The 24,160-nt window shown below is 37.0% G+C and overlaps 2 protein-coding genes across 6 annotated transcripts in view; one reads left to right on the top strand and one right to left on the bottom strand.

Annotated features, from left to right (window-relative positions):
- Positions 1-20,794, top strand: part of ZUP1 (zinc finger containing ubiquitin peptidase 1) — a 41,633-nt gene extending 20,839 nt beyond the window's left edge. For 3 of the 4 annotated variants that reach the window (XM_072831574.1, XM_072831571.1, XM_072831572.1), the window contains 3 exons: positions 2,449-2,600; positions 3,664-3,884; positions 7,056-7,292. In XM_072831574.1, coding sequence (XP_072687675.1) covers positions 2,449-2,600; positions 3,664-3,884; positions 7,056-7,103 — 421 coding nt within the window. In that variant the 3' untranslated portion in view covers positions 7,104-7,292. Of the gene's footprint in view, positions 1-2,448; positions 2,601-3,663; positions 3,885-7,055; positions 7,293-20,353 lie in introns of those variants that run through there. The other variant, XM_072831573.1, reaches the window with a different exon arrangement.
- RSPH4A (radial spoke head component 4A) lies at positions 6,940-23,206 on the bottom strand. 2 transcript variants are annotated; one of them, XM_072831565.1, is made up of 6 exons: positions 22,088-23,206; positions 20,175-20,409; positions 14,789-15,529; positions 13,117-13,264; positions 12,165-12,282; positions 6,940-10,086 (listed from the first exon to the last, which is right to left on the bottom strand). In XM_072831565.1, exons 1-6 carry the CDS (start codon positions 22,762-22,764, stop codon positions 9,855-9,857), a joined length of 2,151 nt encoding a protein of 716 aa, XP_072687666.1. In that variant the 5' UTR covers positions 22,765-23,206; the 3' UTR covers positions 6,940-9,854. The 2 variants fall into 2 exon arrangements, with proteins under 2 accessions (XP_072687666.1, XP_072687669.1); XM_072831568.1 differs by lacking the exon at positions 13,117-13,264 and having other exon boundaries at positions 9,932-10,086.
- Positions 23,207-24,160: the final 954 nt, after the last annotated feature.

Here is a 24,160-nt window from a genome sequence, read left to right as displayed (position 1 = left end):
CCATGCACCGGGAGCCCGACGTGGGAATCGATCCTGGGTCTCCAGGATCGTGCCCTAGGCCAAAGGCAGGCGCCAAACCGCTGCGCCACCCAGGGATCCCGATGTTTGTCATCTTTAATTGAAAGTTTGCCTTTAAGCTTCATGGCTCTGTATTTTCCTTTATGCTTGTTTTACATTGTTCCTACCCTATTAATATTAATTGATTGGTTTCAGAGGTAAAAATATTTTTTAACTTTTAAACAGCAATAGAAAAACTTTAAATAGAACTTTAAATAGAAAAACTCGTGCTTTCTCAAAATAAATAAAAATTTATTTAAACATTTTTTTTAAATGTTTTTTTTTATTTATTCATGAGAGTCACACAGAGAGAGGCAGAGACATAGGCAGAGGGAGAAGCAGGCTCCCCGCAGGGAGCCCAATGTGGGACTAGATCCCAGACCCCGGAATCACGGCCTGAGCCGAAGGCAGACACTCAACTGCTGAGCCACCCAGGTGTCTCTATTCAAACATTTTTTAAATTGAGGCACAGTTGATATATAACATTATATTAGTTTCAGGTGTACAGTGTAATGATTTGATATTTGTGTATATTATGAAATGACCACCACAATGTCCAGTTAACATCCATCACTGTACATAGTTACAAAATCTTTTCTTATGGGAACTTTTAAGATTTACCTTCTGAGCAGCCTTCAAATATGCAATACACTATTATTTTTTTTTAAGTTTTTAAAATTTAAATTCAATTAACATATAGTGTATTATTAGTTTCAAAGGTAGAGTTCAGGGATTCATCAGTCATATATAATAAATCTATAAAAGACAAAGACTTTAATAAGTATATTGAATTATTTATATTGAAAGTACTATTTTAATGCCCTCTAAATTTATTTTTTCTCTTTTTCTTCTTGCCAGTCTGTTGACACTTTAAGACTACATATTATACTATGTACTGAGTTTTCAAATAATGTTTAAGGAAAGGAAAATATCTAGAATACCTGATATGTCCAGCTTTTTTCTTGGTGCCTGAAATAGTTTAGTTTTTTAGTAAAGCCACTTTAATACTATACTCTGAATTTGTTTACTATTTGTTTAAATGTCTTCCTTTCTCTAGGATATTATTCAAATTCTAAATCTAAACATGTCATCAATTTTTAACCTAAAAGCAGTATACCTACTTTTTAAAAATTTAATCAAAAGTTCAGTGTTTAAAACTTAGTAATCATTTGGTAGTTATCAACAATACACTTGCTGAGGCTAAGGATAGCAACCATTGCAATTTTGGTGTATTTGGAGATTTTATTGTCCAGAGAGACAAGGAAAGGGTATCTGTGCTGTACTTTAAAGTGACAGTAAAGCTCTTAATTAATTTTGCTTATAACCCAACCTTTTATTTATTTTTTTAAGATTTTATTTATGTGAGAGAGAGAGAAAGAGTGACTAAGCACAAGCTGGGGGAAAGGCAGAGGGAGAAAGAGAATCTCAAGCAGACTCCATGCTCATCTCAGAGCCTGATGTGGAGCTCGATCTCAGAACCCTGAGACCCTGAACAGAAATCAAGAGTTGAACACTTCACTGAGCCACCCAGACACGCCTTACTTATACCCAACCTTTTAAAAATAGTTACTGAGAAGTGTCAGTAGTGCTTCTGGTTAAAATAATTTTGTTTATTCAAGGTTGACTTCTCTTGAAGAAGGAACACCACTGTGGTCTAGTGCCAAATAGGGGATGGGTAGATGTATAGATAGGAATATATACAGAGTTTTTCTAACATCTTTACAGGTATTTTCTTGTCTATTATTGGAATATAAGAGCCCAACAGGAAAAATACTCAGGATATTTTTAGTGGATATGAATGGCTGTTGTGGAATTAAAATTAGAAGTCAGCTTCTAATTGATCATCAGGTTTAGAGATTTTATTTATTTTTTAAAGATTTTATTTATTTATTAGAGACAAAGAGAGAGGGAGAGGCAGAGACACAGCAGAGGAAGAAGCAGGCCCCATGCAGGGAGCCCGACGTGGGACTCAATCCTGGGTCTCCAGAATCACGCCCTGGGCTGAAGGCAGTGCTAAACCACTAAGCCACCGGGGCTGCCCAGGTTTAGAGAGTTTAGAATGAAATTTGTGTCTCAGATTACATGTAGGTGACTTTTAAAAACCAAGTATGGTCCTCATTTACTATTCATGGAGATTCTATATGTCGGAAAATGTTTGTAACTTTGAAATCAGCCATCAACCTTATTATAAAGTTATTTAAATAATCATTTTTTCTTAAAATGATACTTTTCCTGATATATAATGAAATTTATATGTATTTTCTTCTTAGGAAAATACTCCTGGGATAAAATTAGTTCTAAATTAAATTTTTTTTGTATTTGATAACTCCATTGACGAAAATGTTTTAAAAAATAATCTCCAAATAATCCATTTTGTCAAATTTTTTATAGATGCCACATTGTTGATTTTCATAAGTCAACTGGTCCTTTGGGTACCCATCCTCGCTTATTTGAATGGATATTGAACTATTATTCTTCAGAGAGAGAAGGGAATCCAAAAGTAGTGTGTACATCTAAACCTCCTATCTATCTTCAGCATCAAGGTTGGTATAACTCATAGATAGGAAGTATAGCTTATAAGATAATACTTTTATAGGACAACTAATTGGCTTTTGCTTTAGGATAGATTAAGATTCAGATACAAGGGAAGAGGGGAGTATTGTGACATTAGTCTGATTTTCAGAGCTACATTGTCATTATGGTAGCTTCCTAGGTAATGAAGGATGCTGTGCCTCATTCATTCAGGGCCCCTGGGTTCACTCTTCCTTTCTTATTCCTCCCTTCCTTTTTATAGGTCTTCATGTATGTCACTTCAGTGAGGCTTTCCCTGATCACCTTCTTTAAAATTCCACCTTGTTAACAGCCCTCAACACTGGCATCTTCTCTCTCTTCCCTGCTTTATTTTTTTTGTATCTAACGTAACATATGCTTACCTATTTACCTTGTTTATAGGGTATTCCTTCCTTTTAGAGTAAAAACTCCACGAAGGCAGGAATGTTTGTTCTGTTTGCTTCTTTACAGCTAACTGCCTGGAATAGTGCCTGGCACATGGATACTTGATACATTTTGTTGAACAGATGATTTGAATCAATAGGAGTAGAAGAAGTAAGTGTAGGGAATTTTGTTACTTAGCAATACAAGCTGTAAATGTTGAGCCCTCCCTGTTGAAATTCTAGTATATATTAATTTACTTTTGTTAACCTTTTGGATTCATGAGAGTTTCTGTTTTGTGGTAATTTTCAAATGCTTTCATGTGAGATGATTTGATTAAGAAGGATCAAGGGATTAGGAAAGAAAAACTAAAATATATGCCACAGTAGACATAATTTTTTGTAACGAAGCCTTTAAGAAAAAAAAACTGAAACTAAAGGTTTCAAAAAATGAAAAGTAAAGGTTAGGAAATAGAATTAAAACTATTTTGTGTTTAGAATGAAAGACTGGTTAGAAGGACTATTTATATTCCAAAGACACATGTGCACACACTGCATACAGAGAGTATATAATGTATGTGTATGTATTTAGTAACATATCTATATGTATAGCAATAGACAGGACATACACATATATACAGCTGGGTATGTTTTGTTTTGTTTTGTTTTTTGATAGGTCATAGTCGAACAGTTGTTGGAATTGAAGAGAGAAAAAATCGAACATTATGTTTACTAATATTTGATCCTGGATGTCCTTCTCGGGAAATGCAGAAACTATTAAAGCAAGATACAGAGGCTAGCAATGTCAAACAACTTCGGAAATTTGTGGGAAATTTAAAACATAAGCAGTACCAGATAGTGGCAGTAGAGGGTGTTCTTTCTTCTGAGGAGAAAATTGTAAGTACTTACGTATTTTCTTGTGTGAAGCTTGAACAAATTGAACTTACGGGTTTAAAATTTTTAGTTAAGATCATCAGTGTTATCCCTTTTTATCTCATTCTGTATTTTTCAGTTGGCAAAGATATTTTGGTTTTCTATCATTTAATTTCTGGAGTGGACATCTTTAAATTTCAGGTGCTACCTAACTTGACTCAGAGCTTCAAAAAAATATTTAATTTTTTAAATTAAATTAAAATTAATTTTTAATACCAGGCACATAATGAAAAATGGCAACATATATGGTAAAAAGACCTAACTTAATCCGAGGACTCCTAATGCATATTGGTCTTAACAATTATGGTTTATTAAATGTGATTCTTGTGATTATTGAGGCTCTGTGTTATGCACTTGGGTTTACTGGATATATACACAGTTCTAGAATTTAACTTCAATACAGTTGCCTCTTTATCCCGTACAGCTAAGTGATGACTGGTATGTTACAGAAGAATTTCTAGAGGTTGAAAACCCTCCACTTAGTATAAACTGAAGCTATCTATGTATGTAGTGGCATATCAAGTCTACAAAATGCACAGTTCCCAGAATCTTAAAAGGAAAAAAAATAAGTGCCTATTTGAGTATTCCACATGGATTTGTTTTCCCCTAAGGAGAAGAGAGACAGAGGCCTAGAGAGGAGCATTTATGAAGAATAACAGGATTACAGGTGGAAACACTAAAATTGCTTTAAATGAGAGAGAATTAGAGTAATCTTTTCAGCCTCACAACTTGGGATATAAAGGCAAATATTATTTCAGAGGTTCTTCAGTTTAATTAAATCTTAAAGGTTTCCTTGGAGTGAATTACATGCCAAAATTGCATTCATTTTTTTCACCCTGTCATATCTTTGGCTACATAAAGAGATTAATTTTATTTATTTATTTATTTATTTATTTATTTATTTATTTATTTATTTATTTAGACTTTAAAAAAATATTTTTTTATTTTAATTCTAGTGTTAACATACAATATTATACTGGTTTCAGGGATATAATATAGTGATTCAGCAGTTCTGTACATTACCAATTAAGTGTATCTTAATCCTCTGTACCTATTTCGCCCACCCCCCACCCACCTCCCCTCTGGTGGCCATCTGTTTGTTCTCTGTAGTTAAGAGTCTGTTTTTTGTTTTGTCAGAGGTTAATTTTAATTGTTATAAAATGCCAAGATGCTTGTTCATCAGTATACAGGTAACTTATGAGAGCATAAGTGAGGTTAAATATTATCATGGAACCTAGCTGAACATTTTAGTTCGGTGTTATGTTAACTTTCTGATTGTGGGAACTGAGATGTTGTTAGAATAGTAGCTTGTCCTTTTCTTTTCTTTTCTTCTTTTTTTTTTTTTGAGTCATAGAGAGTAGCTGTGTCTTTAACTTCTTTAAAAGAATTAGAACTTGGCTCATTATGTACAATACTGCTAGGTGGAAAAGAAATAATATGATTATAATTGTAATACTAATAAAGTATTACTTTGTAATGCTTGCTTTGCACTAGGCACCACGCTAAGCATTTTTACACAGATATTAACTAATGTAATTACACAATTGCCCTATAGAGTAGGCTCTATTATTCCCATTTTACAGATGAGGATGTCTAGGCTCAGAAGAGTTGTTACATTTCTGAAGTCACACAGCAGCTAAGTAACAAGAGGCAGGATTCCAATTCAGTCAGTTTACATCCAGAGTTCTGCCCTATGTGGCTGCTTCTGGGAGGATACAATCTCTTGTTTCATATTCGTTAATTAAGCTTATATGTGAACAATTCACTTTTATTATTGAAAAGATAGGATACTATATTTTGAAAGATGAAAATCAGTTAACATTATTTTTACATACCGCTTTCAAGCCTACGTTTTTGTTTCTTCCTTTTTGTTTTAAATCACTGTGTCTTATAGTTATTCTGCCATTTTTAACAGTGCTGTCTACCCTGTAGGAATTCAGCAAATACTGCCGTACTGATTGATCTGTGTATCACCAGATAGACATCTGCAGCTTCAACTAAGGGCTCATTAATGACTTTACTTTTTATTTCAGAGTGGTGGTTTATTTATAGCTCATTTTAAAATGTGTTTTTCCTCCTAAGTGATAACTATAATTTTAATTGTAGGAATTTCAGAACATATTTGGTATTTTAAAGTATCCCAAAGTGTAGATATTTGTAACTGCATTTTATATTCTTCATATTTGGAGTTTAATTATAATATTTTAATAATCATGCAGCTCTTACTCAAGGAAAGGAAACAGGTTTCAAACAATTGTTTTTATCCTGGCAGCTGTCCTATAATTACCATAATGCATTTCTGCCATAACTATATTTTGAGTAATAATTCCAAACTGTTACAGATGTTGGAGCACTTGGTTAAGTGAAAGAATTTATGTTGGCAAATATCTCCTAATGCAATTCAATTAAGTAATGCATACATACCTACTTAATAGCCATTTTCCTCAATTCTTTTCATACATTGACATATTTTAGTTAAATTCTACAAAGAAGCACTGCATTCTGTTTTCCATTTTGTAATCCTTGTACTCTTGATTTAACTTCGTTTTAAACTGGCTTGGTATAATATGCCTTGATTCATAACTCAAGTTGTAAAAATAGAACAAATGCTTAAAAGTCTTTTAAAGTGACATTTAAAGCCATAATGAAGGAGATAATTTTCTTAAAGATTCTCTGCTCACAACCCTCTGTTTATACGTGTCTCTCTGACTGTGAGCCATCATTTTTATTTTTGACTCATTATTCCTTAAAACGGTGAATTTTCTTTTTACTCTTTTCTCTTTACCTGGTATTTTGTTTAATTTCCTTTTTTTGGGTTGGTTTTAAAAATCTTTATTACTAGAGCACCTGGCTGGCTCAGTTAGCTAAGCATCCAACTTGATCTCAGCTCAAGTCTTGATCTCAGGATCCTGAGTTCAAGCCCCATGTTGGGCTCCACGCTGAGTGTGGAGCCTACTTAAAAAGAAAAAACGTTTATTCCTAATTTCCTAAGTTTGAAGTTGTAATTTTTCTTAAGGAATTTTTATTATCTTAAAAAAAGTCCAGATTTTATTTTTTATGTTAGATAATTAATATATATTCTAAATAATGGACTTCTTGCTTAAAATTAACAGTTTTTTAAAATTCCTTTTCAAGGCCAGGAGACAAGCTTCTCAAGTCTTCACAGCTGAGAAGATTCCTTGAAGAATTAAGCATTTCAGTGATCATGGGATTTTACTTTCTTTTCCAAATTCAGATACTATAAACTCCCTCATAGTGCTTACGAATCTGAATTCTCTAAATACTCAACTTATAATTTCTGAAACATCCATATCATACCTCGAGTACCTCACTGTTTAGAAACTATTTCAATAAACTGTTTTGTTTGCATTATGAGTTCTGTATTTCCTCTTAGAATTATGTGTTAGAAACTGGTTTTGTATGATAGTCATATGTAATATTTATTGGGTCCTTGTGTTAGGTATTCTTAGTACTTCCCATGTATTAATTAATGTAATCTTTAAAATAATTCTGTGAGACCAATTCTGTTAGTCCTGTAAGGAAGCTGAAGCTCTGCCAGGTTTGTAATTTGCCCAAGAAAATTATTGTAGTCCAGAGTTTGAACCCAGGCTATCTCCCTTCCAAGCTCTTAGCACTTGAGCATTATGCTTTCTTTCATTACAAAACATATATAATGAAATTCCCTCTTTATCACTTAGAAATTACCTTAATACTTAACAGGTATAACTCTAAAAAGAGGGATTTACTTTTGTTAAATATTTATACTCTTACCCATACAACTGTGAATTAGAACCTTGTGTTTAACATGGCCTATAGGAAAGAAACTTTCAGATTCATGTTAGATGTGTCAAGTAAGGTTGTAAGCAGGAATCCTACTTTGGCCAATTTGAGCAGAAGGGAGTTCATTGAAAGACTATCAGAAGCTTAGAGAATACCAGGTAACTAGGAAATAGTGCTGGGACAAAGACAAATCTAGAGGCCAGCATGTGATCCGATTTATAGCAGAACAATCAGATTAGGAGCTGAGGTCAAATGTCTCTGCTCAAAATTCAGTTTCTAGAAAGGGCACATCTGATTGGCATGAGACTATGCCAGGGGACAGAGGCAGTTTCTCAAAAGGAAATCAGGGTAGATAAGGAAATGGATATAATACAACAACAAGCAGCACCATGAAAAAGAGGAAGAACATACTTGAATAAGGTTTTATAAATATTAGCTACTCCATCAAATAGTAAAAGGTGCACTCCAAGAATGAATAATACTGCCAATTGGAAAATTCTGGAATCATCCTTTCTAATATTCTATCCCTCAGGCAGCCAGCCAGATTTCTACTTTATCCCATTTCATGCCATCATTACCTTTTATCTAGATAATGGGATCATCTAACTGGTCTCCCTGTCTTGATCCTCTTTCGGTCAGTCTTCCACATGGAAGCCTAATGTTCTGAAATACAGATGTGATTTTGTGACTTCCTTGTTGAGTCTTCTTCATTGCTCCTCGATAAAGTCAAGACATTCCACACAATCTGGGCCCTGCTTACCTCTCCAGGCTCATTCCTCACCACTCTTAAAATTCTGCTCCTTCCAGCCTAAAGTCCTTTGCCAAAAAACCGTGGTTACTGCCTAGTACCCTTCTCCCCTTAGTTCTCCACCTCTTAGAAGTGCTTTCTGCGAGGCTCAAGTCCCAAGTCCAGATTAAATGCACCTTCTAAATGTTTGATAGCAGTGTTTTTCAAAGTGTAGATAGATCAGTGATCTGAGAACTGCCAGTCTGTGACAAGATAATTTCAGAATTTAAAATTGCTGTGATACTTTATTTTACAAAAATAATGGCATTGGGTTAGAATTTTTATTTTTAGGGGTTCCTGGGTGGCTCGGTCAGTTAAGCGTGAGCTGTGCATCTTGCTTCTTGCTTATCAGGGAGTCTGTTTCTCCCTCTGCCCCTCCCCCTGTTTGTGTACTCTCTCTCTCAAATCTTTAATTTTTTTTAAAATTGGTACTTCACAGAATTTGAGAAGCACTGTTCTGTGGTACCCTGTGACATTTATATTACAATACCTGCTAAGTCGCAATCTATTCTAATTTTCAATTCCTCTTTTCATATTCCCTTCCTTGAATGGAAGCTCAAAGACTTCAGGAGCAATTGCTACTTTTTAGCAGTAGTCTCAGAGTGCCTGGCACATAAAGGACTCAAAAATACTTTTTTAGTGAATGGAAATAATAAACTCATTTTTAGATAAATAGGAGTAGAAAGTAGTAATCTGAAGCCTGGATATTCCAGCCAGCCATCTCTGTGCAGATCATTTTCCCCCAGTCAGATCAAACCAATTTCTGTAAGGAAAAGGAGTCAGACTGACAACCTTTTTAAGAAGTTAACAAGTAAAAGTTTTGAGTGTTCCCATCTTTGAGCAGGTGATAAAATTATAAATCCTCTCCCCAACAAAACAAAACAAGACAAAAAACAACCCTCCCCATACAAACTCAAACACAATATTCACATACAGTATCACAGGCTAGTTAAAAACACATGCTCTAATTCAGGGATTATCAATATTTTTGGCCTCAATACCCACCAACAAATATTAAAGTCCCCAAGATTTTGTGGATTACATCTTTCCATGTTTCCATATTAGAAAATAAACCTAAGACTTTTTTTTTAAGAATACACATTCTACTAGCTGTAATCATCATAACAGTGATATAAGAATATGTCATTTAAGCCTCTGGAAAACCCATCAAGCATCTCTTTATAAGTACATATTAATAGTCGCACATACAAAATTCCAAATGACATTTTCAAGCAATGACATTTTGCACATGAAGAGTTGCCAATTTTTACGTAACTGTTACTACATATTATATATGTAAAACTGGTTCCACACGTGGTGTATGTGTACCAGTCTCACACAAGACTGGGCTGATTTTATTCTTGGTCCTAATCATCTTCCTCATCTTCATCTTCCTCAGTTTCTTCCATTTCCTCAGCAGGAAGAGCAGCTGCTTCTTGAGCGGCTCTGAAAGCCTGCTCTTCCTCCACACTAGGATCATCCATTTCTGTAATTTCTGCTCCGCTGGGGTATTCTTGACAAACTGGGGGTAGAGCTGGAGGTGTATAGTTGTCTGGACTATATTTATGACCCCAGCCTATGTAGACATTTTCAAACTTTCTATAAAGTTTGAAGAGAAAGTAGATAATCATTATACAGTTTTTCAGTAAGAAAGTTGATCCTTCTGTAAAAGCTGATCACTCTCTCTTAGACCATCATATTCCCGTAATTTTAAAACAATACATTTTAAGTGCTAGGGATGAAATCGCCCTCAGTGATTCTTCTACCACAGGAAATGACTGATGCAAACTGCTTAAGCTGGTTAAGAGGCTGGCCAGACCCTCCTCAAAATGTACCCTACACCTGGACCACAACCTTTAATTGTTACTATTTTCAGAAAAACAAAACCAATAAGTTTAAAAAAAAAGTTACTAATCCTCTGTAGAGTTAGGAATAATTAAAAAGTTGCCAACCTAGTAAATTGTTGGTATGACAGAGGATGCTTGCTATTGGTTACAAACCTGTGTGTGATTTTTTTTTAGGCCCAACTGTGCAATTGTCAGGTGCCACCTGGCAGGCCTCACAGGAAAACTGCTGTTTCCATGCCAGACTTGATGCCCAGCAAGACTGCACCACAGTCTCTAAGGAAAGTGGTAGTCTGACCCATCGGGCCTGTCATGTTCTCCCCATAGTTGAGTTCTTAGCATGGGTGCCTTCATTCTAGGTCTTATCTGAGGCCTTCAGCAGAGGTCTTCAGGTGCTTCTGCCAAGGCTTCCTTATGGGGTTGGGGAAGGGCGGGTACCTTAGAGACACTGCTCCGTCCTCTGACTCAGTACTCCATACTTTTTCACCTCTAGCCTTTCCACCCACCCTCCACTGGCTTCCTGAGCTCCCGAGACCGTAAAACTGCAGCAGCCTATTATCTGGGGACTCCTCAGTGAGATGGCCCCCACATCTACACTGACCCACTGACCTCCCATCGTTGTGTCATTCCATGAAGGAAAATAGGACAAGAGTAGTCAGGGTTTTCTCTTGCTTATATCATCATGGTAAATGATCAAAATCTTAACTCATTTAACCTGTTGCTTTAACAGCATCTCTGACATCTGGCAGCCCCCCTCTCTCTCCAGCTTAGCTGAGCTTCTGACAACTGGGTTCTTAGATGAGAAATGGAAGCATAAGACAAATGGAAGTGTATGTTCTGGGTGAGGGAGAAAAGGACAGTGAGTATTCTCTTGATCCTAATTCTCTTGGAAGTGATAGCTTAAATAATACATACTTTGAATTATTTTTTATCAGGATACCCAATAAAAATTATGTGAGCCTTAGACTAAACACTGCACAGAACTACCTCCATTAATGCTAGAAAATGAGTAAGTCTTTTACTCAATCAGAATAAAAACCATATTAGGACAGAAGTCTGAATTACTCTTGTATTCTAAATCTGATGCTTTACTGTGTAATGGAGATGTTATTTGAATGAATCTTACAGCACACACTCTTGACATGCCAAGATGAGTTAAAACAAGTCACCCCCCCTTTCCTCCTTCATGAGCATTCCTGGCACCAGACTTGGCTCCAGAAACAGATACCACTGAGAAATTCATTCCAGTTTAGAAAATAGCTTAACAGATTGTGGTGGTGTAGATTCCCTGGGAGTGGTCATCTTGGCAACAGGGAGAATTTTATCCCAGGCAGTGACACTACCCACTATGGAGTCCAGGGACTTCATCTGCCTCCAGCCTCTTGCTCCCTCTTTATCTCAGCCAATTCCCTAAGCTATGAAATGAGGGGCCTCTCTTCCCAAAGTTGTGATAAGAGCTGATGAGGAAGATGTAAGTACAAGTGCTGAACATGACATCTGGCTCATGGCCTGGACCTTCCTAGGAATCCACATCTCTACCAACTATCTGGATAGACTGCCCCATGCCCTTTTTTCCCTCCCATCCTGGTCTGAGATCTCACCCTAAGGTTATTGTGAATGGCTACCCTGAACAACCACCCAGGGCAGCCTTATCTGTCACTCTGGGGTTGCTCTAACTCCTTTGCCCAGGCTTGTACTTTACTTGGGGAAGCAGGTAAGGGAGAAGAAAAAGAAAAAAAAAAAAAAAACTGGAACATAACATTCCAGCGATAACTATAATTTCTAGCATTTAAATAGTCTTAATAATGGCTTTGTAAGCTGTCAGATACTTACTTGCCATTGGAAAAGGCATATGCTCCAGGCCAAAGGTTGGATCTAAGGACTGCAATAGCATATTGAGGAATGAGATTTGAGGACAGCCGTGTTGTCCAAGGTGGTATATTCTGGATTTCTGTAAACCAAAGAGAAATTCAAAAGCGTAACTTCTAAACAGACAAGGATCTGTTGTATAACAGAAAGTTTTTAGAAATCTTAAAACTCATACTTGACACACAAAGAAAAAGTAAGCATCAGCAACTTAAAGTCAAAGGATAATTTATGAACATTGTGGAACAACAAAATTCAATTATTTATATGCATGTATGTGTGCAGGTGTGTGTCCATCTGTGCAACAGAGAAAAGTTTTAGAAAAATTATCTAATGACCAAGTAAAAGATCAAATTATTATTATGAAGGAGAACAAGGGTTATAAGCAAAGATGCTCCAGGTAGAAACAAGAATAGAAGGACAAGGGTAGATTTAAAAAGCCACAGTATCTCATCTAATATTTTACTGTAACTATGTTGGGTATTTATGGCCATAGGTCTTGGCTGCAGAATGCAAGACAAGAATGAAACACAAGACAACTGTCAGCATTTCCAAGTAAGAGCTTCAGCCAATTTACATTTCTTCCCTGTACCACTCATCACCCTCTGTCTGAGGAAGTTGGTGGTGGGGCCAGCTATAGTCTCTAATCTCCGCTATGCCAAGGCACGTGAAGGGGAAAGTGGATGAAATTTAGGTTCCTGTTCACTTTTTATTGGTTTCCAACTCCCATGTATTTACTCTATAATATCCACAGTATATTATGTATACATGAAAAATACACTATAGTGTATATATATATTATATAGTGTATATAATATGGTGTATATATATTATATAGTGTATACTATATTATATATACATAACATCTGTATAGTGTATATAATACACACAGCATATTATGTAGTTTGTGTAAAATTACCTAAATCTTCAGAGATCGGTGTCAAAAGAGGAGGCCCCACTTCCTGTTCTATATAGTCAGGCTCTTCTCCTTTTTCTTCTTTTTCTTCATCCTCCTCCTCTTCCTCCTCCTCACTCTTTTGTATGGGGTTAAACCAATTACAGCGACCCTGGGAATGAGTGTTGCAACATTTAGTCGTCTAATGAAGACCTTAAAATATTGAAATATTTATTCAGATTAAAGCAGTTATCTGCAGAAGGTCCTACTATGTGGGAATTTAATCAATCATTTATTCATTCAACATCCCTGGTGCTAGGTTTTTGATCTAGCATATTTCAAGCAAAAAATGCTATAATTTATTTCACAAATTTGCCAACTGCTTAAAATCAGCAAAATCTTAGTGAGAAAAAATATGTACTTTACTGATGTGTAATAAATAATTTATGTGAAAATGATAAGGTGCTATTATTAGCAACAACGAATTTTTTAATGCAATAATAAAGTTAGGTAAGGAGGTTTGGGGTTATTTCTCATTTAAGTGACTCTTATCCAGAGACATATAAGAGTACCTCTTCCATAGATCAGATGCAATGATTTTCTACCTACAGATGAGACAGTACAGCAGGATGATTAAGAGGATGGATGCTGGATCCATTCTGTCCATTCACAGGTGACCCTGTTGCCTATTACCTATAATCCCTTTTTCACATTTTCTAAACTCTCTGTCTTGATTTTCTCATCTGTAAAATGAGGATAGTATTAGTCTCTCATACAGTTATGAGACTTACATGAGATAATATATATAAAGTGCTATTAAAAGCACCTGGGGGATCCCTGGGTGGCGCAGCGGTTTAGCGCCTGCCTTTGGCCCAGGGCGCGATCCTGGAGACCAGGGATCGAATCCCATATCGGGCTCCTGGTGCATGGAGCCTGCTTCTCTCTCTGCCTATGTCTCCGCCTCTCTCTCTCTCTCTCTCTCTCTCTGTGACTATCATAAGTAAATAAAAATTAAAAAAAAAAAAAGAGCACCTGGGAGGGGATGCCTGGGTGGCTCAGAGGTTGAGCGTCTGCCTCTGGCTCAGGTTGTGGTCCCAGGGTCGAGTCCCGCATCGGGCTCCCTGGATGGAGCCTGCTTCTCCCTCTACCTATGTCTCTGCCTCCCTCTCTGTGTCTCTCATGAATAAATAAATAAAATCTTAAAAAAAAAAAAAAAAAAGAGCACCTGGGAGAAGAGGTGCCAAATAACTGCCAGATAGCACTGATTATTTTCATGTTTGTTATATTTTATTTTTCTTGGTATAAAAGCTCCATGTATTATAAAATAAAAAGAACTGCTCCCCAAACTAATGCACCTATCTATATTTGACATATAAAATATAATATAATTAATAAAAACTATAATTAAATCATAAATTATAATTAAAATATAATTAATTAATAATTAACCTAAATCCTTACATAACTTGTCAAAATCCCCCTAGACATATTTATTTTATTTCTGTTTGGAAATAAAAACTCGAAGATCCCAGATCTAGACTACTCGGCAATTTTGTACTACTCTGCTTTTATTTGATTTTTCAATGGTTTCTTTGTCTAGGGTCTGGAGAACATTGTTTTGTATATATTTGTGCATTGTAGAGAGACTTTAATAAAAATTTGCTGATTGGCTGATAGAGAATTGCAAAACCCCTACCTGAGAGAGAATGTGTTGCACATGATGAACCCAATTGGATAGAGATTCCACGAGATCAATCACTTGGATGCCTTCAAAATCGGGGTTTTCTTCAAAGCTGTCTCGCCTGCCTTCCACCTCCTCCTCCTCCTCTCCTTCCTCTTCGCCAAACTGATAGAATCCCAGAGGGCTGACATGGGTCCCTGCTGAAATTCTGGCAATTTGTGCTCGTAAGTAATTGCTCTCATTGCCTGGAAAAGGCGGGTAGCTCACAATGGGAGCATCTAAACGCCCAGTGAAAAACTTCTTGATTTTTCTTGCAGTGACTATTTGTGCAGGTGTCACCGATGGTAACTTCACCCATGGTCGGCCCGGTTCGTTGCAAACAAAATACACATACTTGTTGGCCCCTGTTCTGCTTTCTTCTTTCGGGGTAGCCTGTGGGGTCTTGTAAAACGCCCTGGGTAATTCATCTTCGTCGTCTTCGTCAGCTCCACTGTCTCCATCGTCCCTCTCTTCAGGGACATCTTCGTCTTCTATGTCCTCTTCATCCTCGCCCTCCCGGAATTCTACTTCAGCCACCAGGTAATTCATTTCCAGACCCAAGATCTTGCCCCAGAAGCGGCATCTTTGGATTGGGTGGGTGTCAGTAAGCTGCTTGAGGGCGAGAAATATGCGATAAGTCTCATCTGTGCCCAAGCCAACTCCAGCTTGTTCAAAATAAAAGGCTGACTCCATTAGGTTTGGGAGAGAGTTTTCTGCCTGGGGATACAAACGCGGTGGTTAATGCTCTATCTCTAAGGGAACTGCTTGCTTCCTTTTTCCTTTATCCACATCTTGCTATGAGCTCTACTTTCCTCCTTCCATCACGTCTTCAACATTCCTTGTAAGGCTTAGAGCAAACTCTGATCATTCCTGTATTCCAATTTTTCTCTCGTTACTTACAGATCTAACTTCTACTGTTGTGTCTTATACTCACCAATATGAGAGTTGCCTCATTGTATGTGTGTGTCTTAAGGATAATTGAATAGCTACTAGAAATAATAAAAATTCAACATCCTCTTTTCATAAAAAAAAAAATACTTAGGTGGTCCCTTTCCTATCCTGAAATAACAAAATATAATCTACCTCCCTACCTACATTTAGACAAAGTTTATATCTGTTTGTATAAATTACCACTGTTTTTCTAAGAAAGCAGTATTTATTGTGTACATCTGATCATAGATAAGGTAAATAAAAATCAATATGGCCCTCTATATAGGGGAATATATAGGATAAATAATAAAAAGATAGAAAACAAGTGCTCAGATGTGACTGCCCTTGAAAACATAATTTAGTCAGGTATTTGCCCCTACTTATAATAAATACTTTGGGGTTTAACATAAGGAAGAAAATAAAAAATGATATTATAAAGGAAATAGAAATGAAAAAGCAAAGCCTCAAGTGGACTCTTAAGAAAACATCTGTGAGAAAGTAGAAAATAACTTTAAGTAAGATAGGGATCATGTGCAAGTTTTAAATAAACGAAGACAAATTGTAGACCTTGAAGATGGAGAAATTGAAAGCACTTTGCTAATTCTTACAAGTGTTCTGCCCTTGTTTATGTTATACTTTTGGTGTCAAAATAAGCACAATGACTTTTTTACAACCTTCATCACTTACATGTTTGGCATCTGTTGCACCCTTCACCTTTTTTTCTTTTTCTTTTTTTTTTTTTTTTATTTGAGTGTAGTGGGCACACAACATTGCACTAGTTTCGGGTGTATTCATAGTGATTAGACAAGATTATACACATGCAGTGCTCACCACAAGGGCACGATACTATTACAATATCATTGACTGTATTCCCTATGCTACATCTTTTATTTCTGTGACATTCATTTCAAAACTGGAAGCCTGTATCTCCCAATCCCTATCACCCATTTTTCCCATCCCTCTGCCCCTCTCTCCTCTGGCAAACATCAGTTTCTTCTCTGTTTTTACAGGACTGATTCTGCTTTTTGTTTGTTTATAAACTTGTGTCTTTTTAGATTCCATATATGAGTAAAATTATATGGTATTTGTCTTTCTCAGTCTGACTTATTTCACTTAGCATTATACATTCTACGTCCATCCATGCTATCACAAGTTCATCCTTTTTTATGATTGTGAAATAATTCATTATCCTTATCCCTTTGTCTTTCAGTGGACATTTAGGTGGCTTCCATATCTTGAAATATTGTAAACAATGTCCTGCAATAAAGATAGGGGTGCATACATCTTTTCAAATCAGTGTTTTTGTTTTCTTTTGGTAAATATTTGGTAGTGAAATTATTGGATCATATGGTATTCCTATATTTAATTTTAATTTTAATTTTTTTATTTATTTTATTTTATTTATTCATGACAGACACACACACGCACGCGCGCGCGCACACACACACACACACAGAGGCAGAGACACAGGCAGAGGGAGAATCAGACTTCATGCAGGGAGCCCAACGTGGGACTCGATCCCAGGTCTCCAGGATCACACCCTGGGCCGAACGCGGCACTAAACCACTGGGCCACCAGGGCTGCCCCTATATTTAATTTTTAGAGGAACTTCCCTACTGTTTTCCACAGTGGCTATCACTCTTCATCCTATACTGTCCTTTTAAACTATTTCTTCTTAGTCTCTAATTGGCTCCTTTTCCTTTATTGAGCCCTAAATATTCATGTCCTCAAATTTCAGTCATCATTCAGTACTTTATGCTTGGAAGATTGCTTCCACACACTTCAAATGTTATATTGTTGTTCAAAATCTAGCTCTCTCACTCTGACTTTTCTCCCATGTTCTACACCTGTGTTTCTAGTCATGAGAAATTTCAGTTGAATAGTCTACATATACCTCCAATTAAGATTGCATTCATATTTCTCTCAAAATCTTCTCTTTTTACTATATACCCTATCTTTGCCAATAATATCACCTTTCACTCAGGTTCCCAAAGTAATTCCATCACCCTATTTCTTCTCACTCTCTACACTTTCATATTTAATTAGAGTCCTACTGATTTTACCACCTAAAAAGCTATGCCCATTATCCCTTCCTCTTTAGCTCATTTCTTCCATACTAGTCTCCATCCTGACTCCTTATCCTGTCACAGAAGGCTTCCCATGCTCTCCTTGCCCTGTTCTAATCTTTCTTCTTTCATTCTCCTCCACATTATTTCCAGAGTTACCTTTCTAAACCAAAAGTAAGATCATGCTATTGACTTTTATTGCTATTAAAAGCTTCTATTGACCTTCCATCATACAGAAGAAATTTCTTATCAGTGCACAAGAACAGTCTGGCTTTAAGCACCTGTTTGCTTTGTTTCTATCACTTCCTCAATCCCAGGCTTCACTTTCTCAAACATTACATAATGTCTCCTGACTTTTTATTGCTCCTTTTGCTCAGAATTTATTCCTTATATAGTCTTTGTCTCATGAACCTCTACTTATCCTTCACGACCCAAATGAAATATCACCTCCAGTACAAAGCCTTGCCCAATTCCCGGTAGTGGGAATTAATGGAGTTAGTCACTCCATTCTGTTTAATGGCTTGTAAAAACAATATAACCATTCATTAAATTCCCAGTATGTGCCAAACCTATCATATATAGTACTCTACCCCTTGAGTTGTTGACATGTGATTATCCCTGAGGCTTGGAAAGTTTCATCACTCACTCATAGTCACACAGTAAGTTAAGGGATTGAGCTACGATTCTAATTCAGATGTAACTCCAAAGTTCACATTTTTTCCCACCAAACAAAGCTATCTCTATTTTTGCACTGATCAAATAGTGTTACAGCCTTTTCTGCTTCTTTCACTAGACTGTCCTGACTTAAGTTGGGCAGTCTTTTTTATGTGTGTATCATTTCACATGTATGTCTTTCTCACGTGTAGCTGGCATGCAGTGGGTGGTCACAGTGCTTGTGAATTACTGGGTTAACAAATAAATGAAAGCTGAAAACTAGGAACAGGAATTCTCATGTGGTCAAAGACAGGAATAGAAACATGAACACTCTCCATCTTAAGTCTGAGACAGAGTTGGTCACATAGCTCATATTTCAATGCTTCCAAGACCTATGTGTCTTCCTGTTCCTGCATCTTCCTACTGCCTGAGGTAGAACTTTTAATCTTCATCTGATGGCTCAGCTCTTCTTGGCTCTAAAACCAAAGCTACTCCTCAATAAGAAGAATTTATGAAACCTGATTAAGGGGCTCAAGTTCCAGGACCAAAACACCTCATTTGTGTTCTCAGTCCTAGTTTTAGGATGCAGATCTCTACCATTTAATACTGTACCAGTGGAGGGCCCAATGCCCTATTCTTTATACTAGAGTCTGATTTCTCTTTGATAAAGTCCTCCATGAGAGTGTCTGCCTATCTGTTTGATCCCCACATGCTGATTGCCCCCAGACTCGTCATCTCTGTGTGTGTGGCTATCTAACCACATGTTTGAAGTAAGATACTTTCAGAAAAGTTTCAGCTGATGTCAACTCCTTGACACCTTAGACCTGTTTCTTCTGAGTACTCTGTATTCCACTGTGTCACAAAGGTTGCGGAGCACCTTACCCTCCTATCTTTTTCTTGACTGAACTCTCCACCCTTCTGAAAATACCTTACACCAAACATCAACATTGCAAGCATATAGGCAGATTTTAAGGAATCTAGTGGTACTATAACGGAAGCTCAGTAGATATATAGTATAAGTTACTCAGTAGCATAAATTATAACCATATGGGCATTCAAGAAACAGAATACTTGATGCTATTTTTAAAATATCTGGAGCAAAAATTTCTGTGGTACAATAATTTTATTCTTTAATGATAGCTTTTTTATCTTTGACACCAGCTTTCTCTGTAAATATTTTCAAAACACATTGTCTATAGCTATTAAAATAAATATTTTATCCCTCTCTTGTTGTATTATGTCCCATTGATGTAATATGCATACTATGAGGAATTCCGTTGCCTTGGAAAATAACGCAAAAACATTAGAGGTACTCCTAATTATTCTAGTAAATTAATGGGGAAAATAGGCAACTTGTTTTAAAGCCCAACTTTTAACTATCTGACGTTAATTCACTCATTCAACAGATATTTAGTAAGAAACAGCTTTAGACCTATATCTATACCAGGTACTTTGGAGAATATGAAAGATGAAGGAATCATTTTCTCTTATAACAAGGAGCTCAATCCCACCAATATAAAAACTAAGCCTATGTAATATTAAAACAGAATGTGAAAAAATAAGAAACTCCAAATAAAGAAATGAATGGTGTGAAATGAGATTGCAAATACTATTCAGGAAACTATAGAAGGCAGTCAATATGAATTTCAAGCCATACGCACTCATCTCAAAACCCGAAGATTGCACTATTCAAATTTATAGCCATGACTCACTATTTCATCTTCCAGTTCTTGGTCGGCTCCCTCCAAATTTCCCTGAAGAAAAAGAGCCTTTTGCTTCTCTGCTATTTCATATGTTGGAAGCATCTCATTCTCATTTTGTAGTGTATCTAATTTTTTCCTAAAATGTGCCATCTTCACATCCTGGCTGATACTTTCAATGATGTCCACAGCATTTTCAGGACGCTCATCTAAGACCTTCGTGAGCATATCAGAAAGATGATCATATCTACCCGAAAAGAGAAGATTCCAGGTAACATCCATGTCAAAAAGGCTTTGAAGAAGTATTACATGCAGACTCAATTAGTTGGTTTCTAGGAAATTTCAACAACTCAAAGCCTTCAGAAATTTTAAGTGGATAAACACAGTAACTTCATCTGCCACAAAGATCCTACCCTAGAATCTTCCTTATTTGATATGAATATTTAACTTATTTAAAAAACATATTACAGCAACTAGAGTTCTTGATTTGCTCCAAAAGAGGCCATAAATGCCATTAAATTGCCATTAAATTGAGGACTCTACATCCAAATCTTCATTTTATTTTTCCAGTTTTAATATGTTTACATTTGATTTATTTATAGTTCTTCAGACAAGATATTGTATCAGTGTGTCTTAAGAAGTCCAAACCTGAAAATGCCTTTCTGTCAAATTATAAAATATGTTTATTAGATTTTAATTCACAATTATAGCTTTTTCAATTTGGAAGCTATAATTAATATATAATTATATATTATTATAATATATAATAATATAATTAATAACTTAATAGAATGACAGAAAGGAGGAAGCAATTCTTTTTGTAGGCTTTTTATTCAACAGAGAAAAACCAATATCAGATATTGTGTTTTAGTAAAAGACTGTTTTAATCACAACAAAAAATATTTTTCATGGCTGTCAAATAAAATCTGCAGATAAGAGAGAATTTAAGTCATCTGTTACTGAGCAGTTTTTAAATGCAGGCTCTACCGTACTTAGAAGATAATAGTGAATATTATAAGAGATGTCAATTTATGACCTCAGAGACTTAGCATTTGAAAATAAAATTTAGATATTTAAGTAATGTCAGTTACAAAATAATTCAGTAAAATAAATTTTTCCATTTCGATGTTTTGTGTTCAGTTTTAAATTGTTAGTGAACTCTCAAGTATTTATAATGAGTTTTTCTGGAATTTTAACACTGTTTGTAACACTATTTGTAAATTCATACTTGTTATTTAACCCAGAGAATTATGACCATAAGTTTATATGAGAAATTCAAGTAGAATCCACTACTTCACATCCTTGAAGCTTAGTAAATAAACTGTAGCTTAAAACAGTATTTTAGAAAAAATCTTTTGAATTGTTAGTCTTGGGTTTTGTGGAAGATTTTTCACATTAAATATTAACTTGAAAAAATTCTTCAGACCTTAAAATTATTGTGACCAATTCTCCTAGTTTGCCCTAGACTAAGGGGTTTCTCAGGATGCAGAACAATCAGTGCTCAAATCAAGACAATTCTGAGTAACTGAGATAGTGACTCACCCCCTCACTGGCCTGGTGGGGCAGGGAACTCAAAACCAAGCCAGACAAGCACCAGGATGCCATGCACTCCCTATCACTGGTAGACAATTACTTTTTATAAGCATCTAGGAGAAATGCTTGGACTTCACTATTTTCATGATCTATTTTAAACCCAAGGTTCCATATCCCTAGGTTTTATTTCTGTGTGCAAAGGGTCTTTAAAGAAGTTAAAGGAATCCCCATCAAAGATCTGTTTTGAGTTCTGTGTTGCAAAGAGTTACTAAGTCACTCTCTCCTACAAATGCAGACTTTTCAAATATATTTCTATTCATACTCTTTCACACAAAGATACACTCCCCTTTTTCTTTTCCTCCTCCTCCCTCGTTTTTCCCTTTAAGACTTACAAATTTAAGCCAGACTTGCTACTGGTCTTCAGTAGGTAAGCCTTAGCACTCTGAATGGCAATCTCAAGCAGGCTGGGGGCCACTTCTGAAACCCCAGGCTCAGCACAATCCAGATCATAGTTACTGTTTGAGTCTTCCTCCTGAAAGATGTTAAATCTCAGCTCTTTTTGTTTAGAGTTGTTCTCACTCACATCTTCTGGGCCATACAGGTGATGTCCGGTTTGCTGAGACTGTTGAAAGATGTTTCCTTCTGATTGGCACGTTTGAGGAGCAGTCGATTCTCCTTTATCAGATGATTGTTCCAAATGGGGGGAGCGAGGTGTCTCAGCTTTGGGATCCACATCAGGGGTTTTGTCCGACTGCCAAGGTGTGCCAAGCTCCTGTCTGGCCAGAGTCAGGATAGAAGGAGGGGAAGGGGCCTCCTGAGGAGGGGAAGGTGCAGATGATGCGTCTGGTCCTGTGAGGTCATCCAGAGGAGTGCTGGTTCTAGACTGTGGGCTCCGAGGAGGGCTGCTTCTGGGTTGGCCTCTTTCTGGCCCCTGCTCCGACTCCAGGGGCTCAGATAAACCAGACTCCGGATCTTGGGAAGAAGCTACTGTTATTTCTTCCCATGGCCGCCCTACTTCCCCCACTTCTTGGTCTGCCTTTTCTTCCTTTGGGGACGTCAAGTCTTCCATGGAGGGAGTCGAGAAAAAACGACGTTGTGGATGAAGGGGGCGTGCAGATATGGAAAGAGGCAACGCAGGGCAGTTACCTTGTTGAGGTCTGCTGAGCGATTCCTGGGTCCCAGCGGCTCTGCAAGTTGCAGCGTCCTATCTCCATAGCAACCCCAGGCTAGGGTTCCTCGAAGGGCAACTACACACACCTGTTGCCAGGATTCCAGGGAGGAGACCAAGTAAAATGAAAATCCTAGATTTGTGATTTGGTGAAGCCTCTGCTCCTCTTCTTACCGCAGCCAATCTGACCTGCTATGCTAGTCGACCAGTCTTGGCTGGAAACCTGAGAACTGGAGCCTGGAGAACAAAGGAGGAGGAGCTTCAGGATCCAGCGCGGGGTGGGGGGCTTGCCGGGTCTGATGGTTTGATTCAAGTTGCGCACAAAGGGGCGAGTCAAGCATTAGTGGAGACATAATGCATTTATAGATTGAGTGTGTGTGTGTGTGTGTGTGTGTGTGTGTGTGTGTGTGTGTGAGAGAGAGAGAGAGAGAGAGAGAGAGAGAGAGAGACAGGGACACAGGCACAGACGCAGATGCACCTTTGGAGCCACGAGGTGTCGGTGCCAATGAGATGCCAGTGTGCGGACCAGTGTGCAGACCAGCGGTGTCTAAGACTTACCCTTAGAAGGCAGAGCTGTCTCATCTGTGCCCTCCAAACTCGAGAGACTCGGAGGATTAACAAGGAAGTCCTGATTTTTGTTCTTCCCCCCTCTTAGGGAATATGCCAGAGGGGTAAGCAGAGTATTACCTTGACGGTGAAGGCAATGCAGAAGGTTATCCTATACATAAATAATGCAGCTCATAGGTTTACTTGTTTTCTAGTGATTGAAATTCAACTTAACCCTGAAACTATACTGGCATAGCATAATCCTTTTTTTGATCATATAAATGTGAATTCATAATTTTGCAATATTTAAGGTCATTACTATGACTATTAATTCGTATTATTCATGAAGAAGGTATAAAGGATGAGACCATATATTAATTAGTCCTTAATCTATGTCCCTGTATCTCTCTTTTAATAAACTAATACTTGGTTTTTGACCCTTTACATTGATATAACTTTCAATTAGCAAGATGTTGGTCATTAATTTTAACTGCATGAAATAACATAATACTTAGCTCTTGCTCACTCGCAATTTAGTGGGAGAATTACAGGGCTCTTCCATAAAACTGTGGACCTTTAACCTTCACAAAATACACATGTCTGTGCACACAAAATGTTGCATATAATTTCTGCTGGTTCAGGAACTCCTTGAAGTGAAACTCCTCAGAACAGAACCCCTGGAATAGACTTAAAATGAAAGAAAAACTAGGGGGATCCCTGGGTGGCTCAGCGGTTTGGCGCCTGCCTTTGG

Source organism: Canis lupus, chromosome 1 (assembly GCF_048164855.1).
Source record: "Canis lupus baileyi chromosome 1, mCanLup2.hap1, whole genome shotgun sequence".
NCBI lineage: Eukaryota > Metazoa > Chordata > Mammalia > Carnivora > Canidae > Canis > Canis lupus.
The sequence above is the reverse complement of the archived record's forward strand: the minus strand, read 5'-3'. Positions and strand labels throughout refer to the sequence as shown.

Bases quoted from the DNA above. Each gene is read 5' to 3' on its own strand.
- RSPH4A (XM_072831565.1), bottom strand. From the start codon at position 22,764: ATGGAAGACTTGACGTCCCCAAAGGAAGAAAAGGCAGACCAAGAAGTG. The intron at 20,410-22,087 runs GTAAGTCTTAAA...CTTTTCGGGTAG, and splicing joins AGCAAGTCTGGCTTAAATTT to ATATGATCATCTTTCTGATA. The intron at 15,530-20,174 runs GTGAGTCATGGC...TTGTATCCCCAG, and splicing joins AAGAACTGGAAGATGAAATA to GCAGAAAACTCTCTCCCAAA.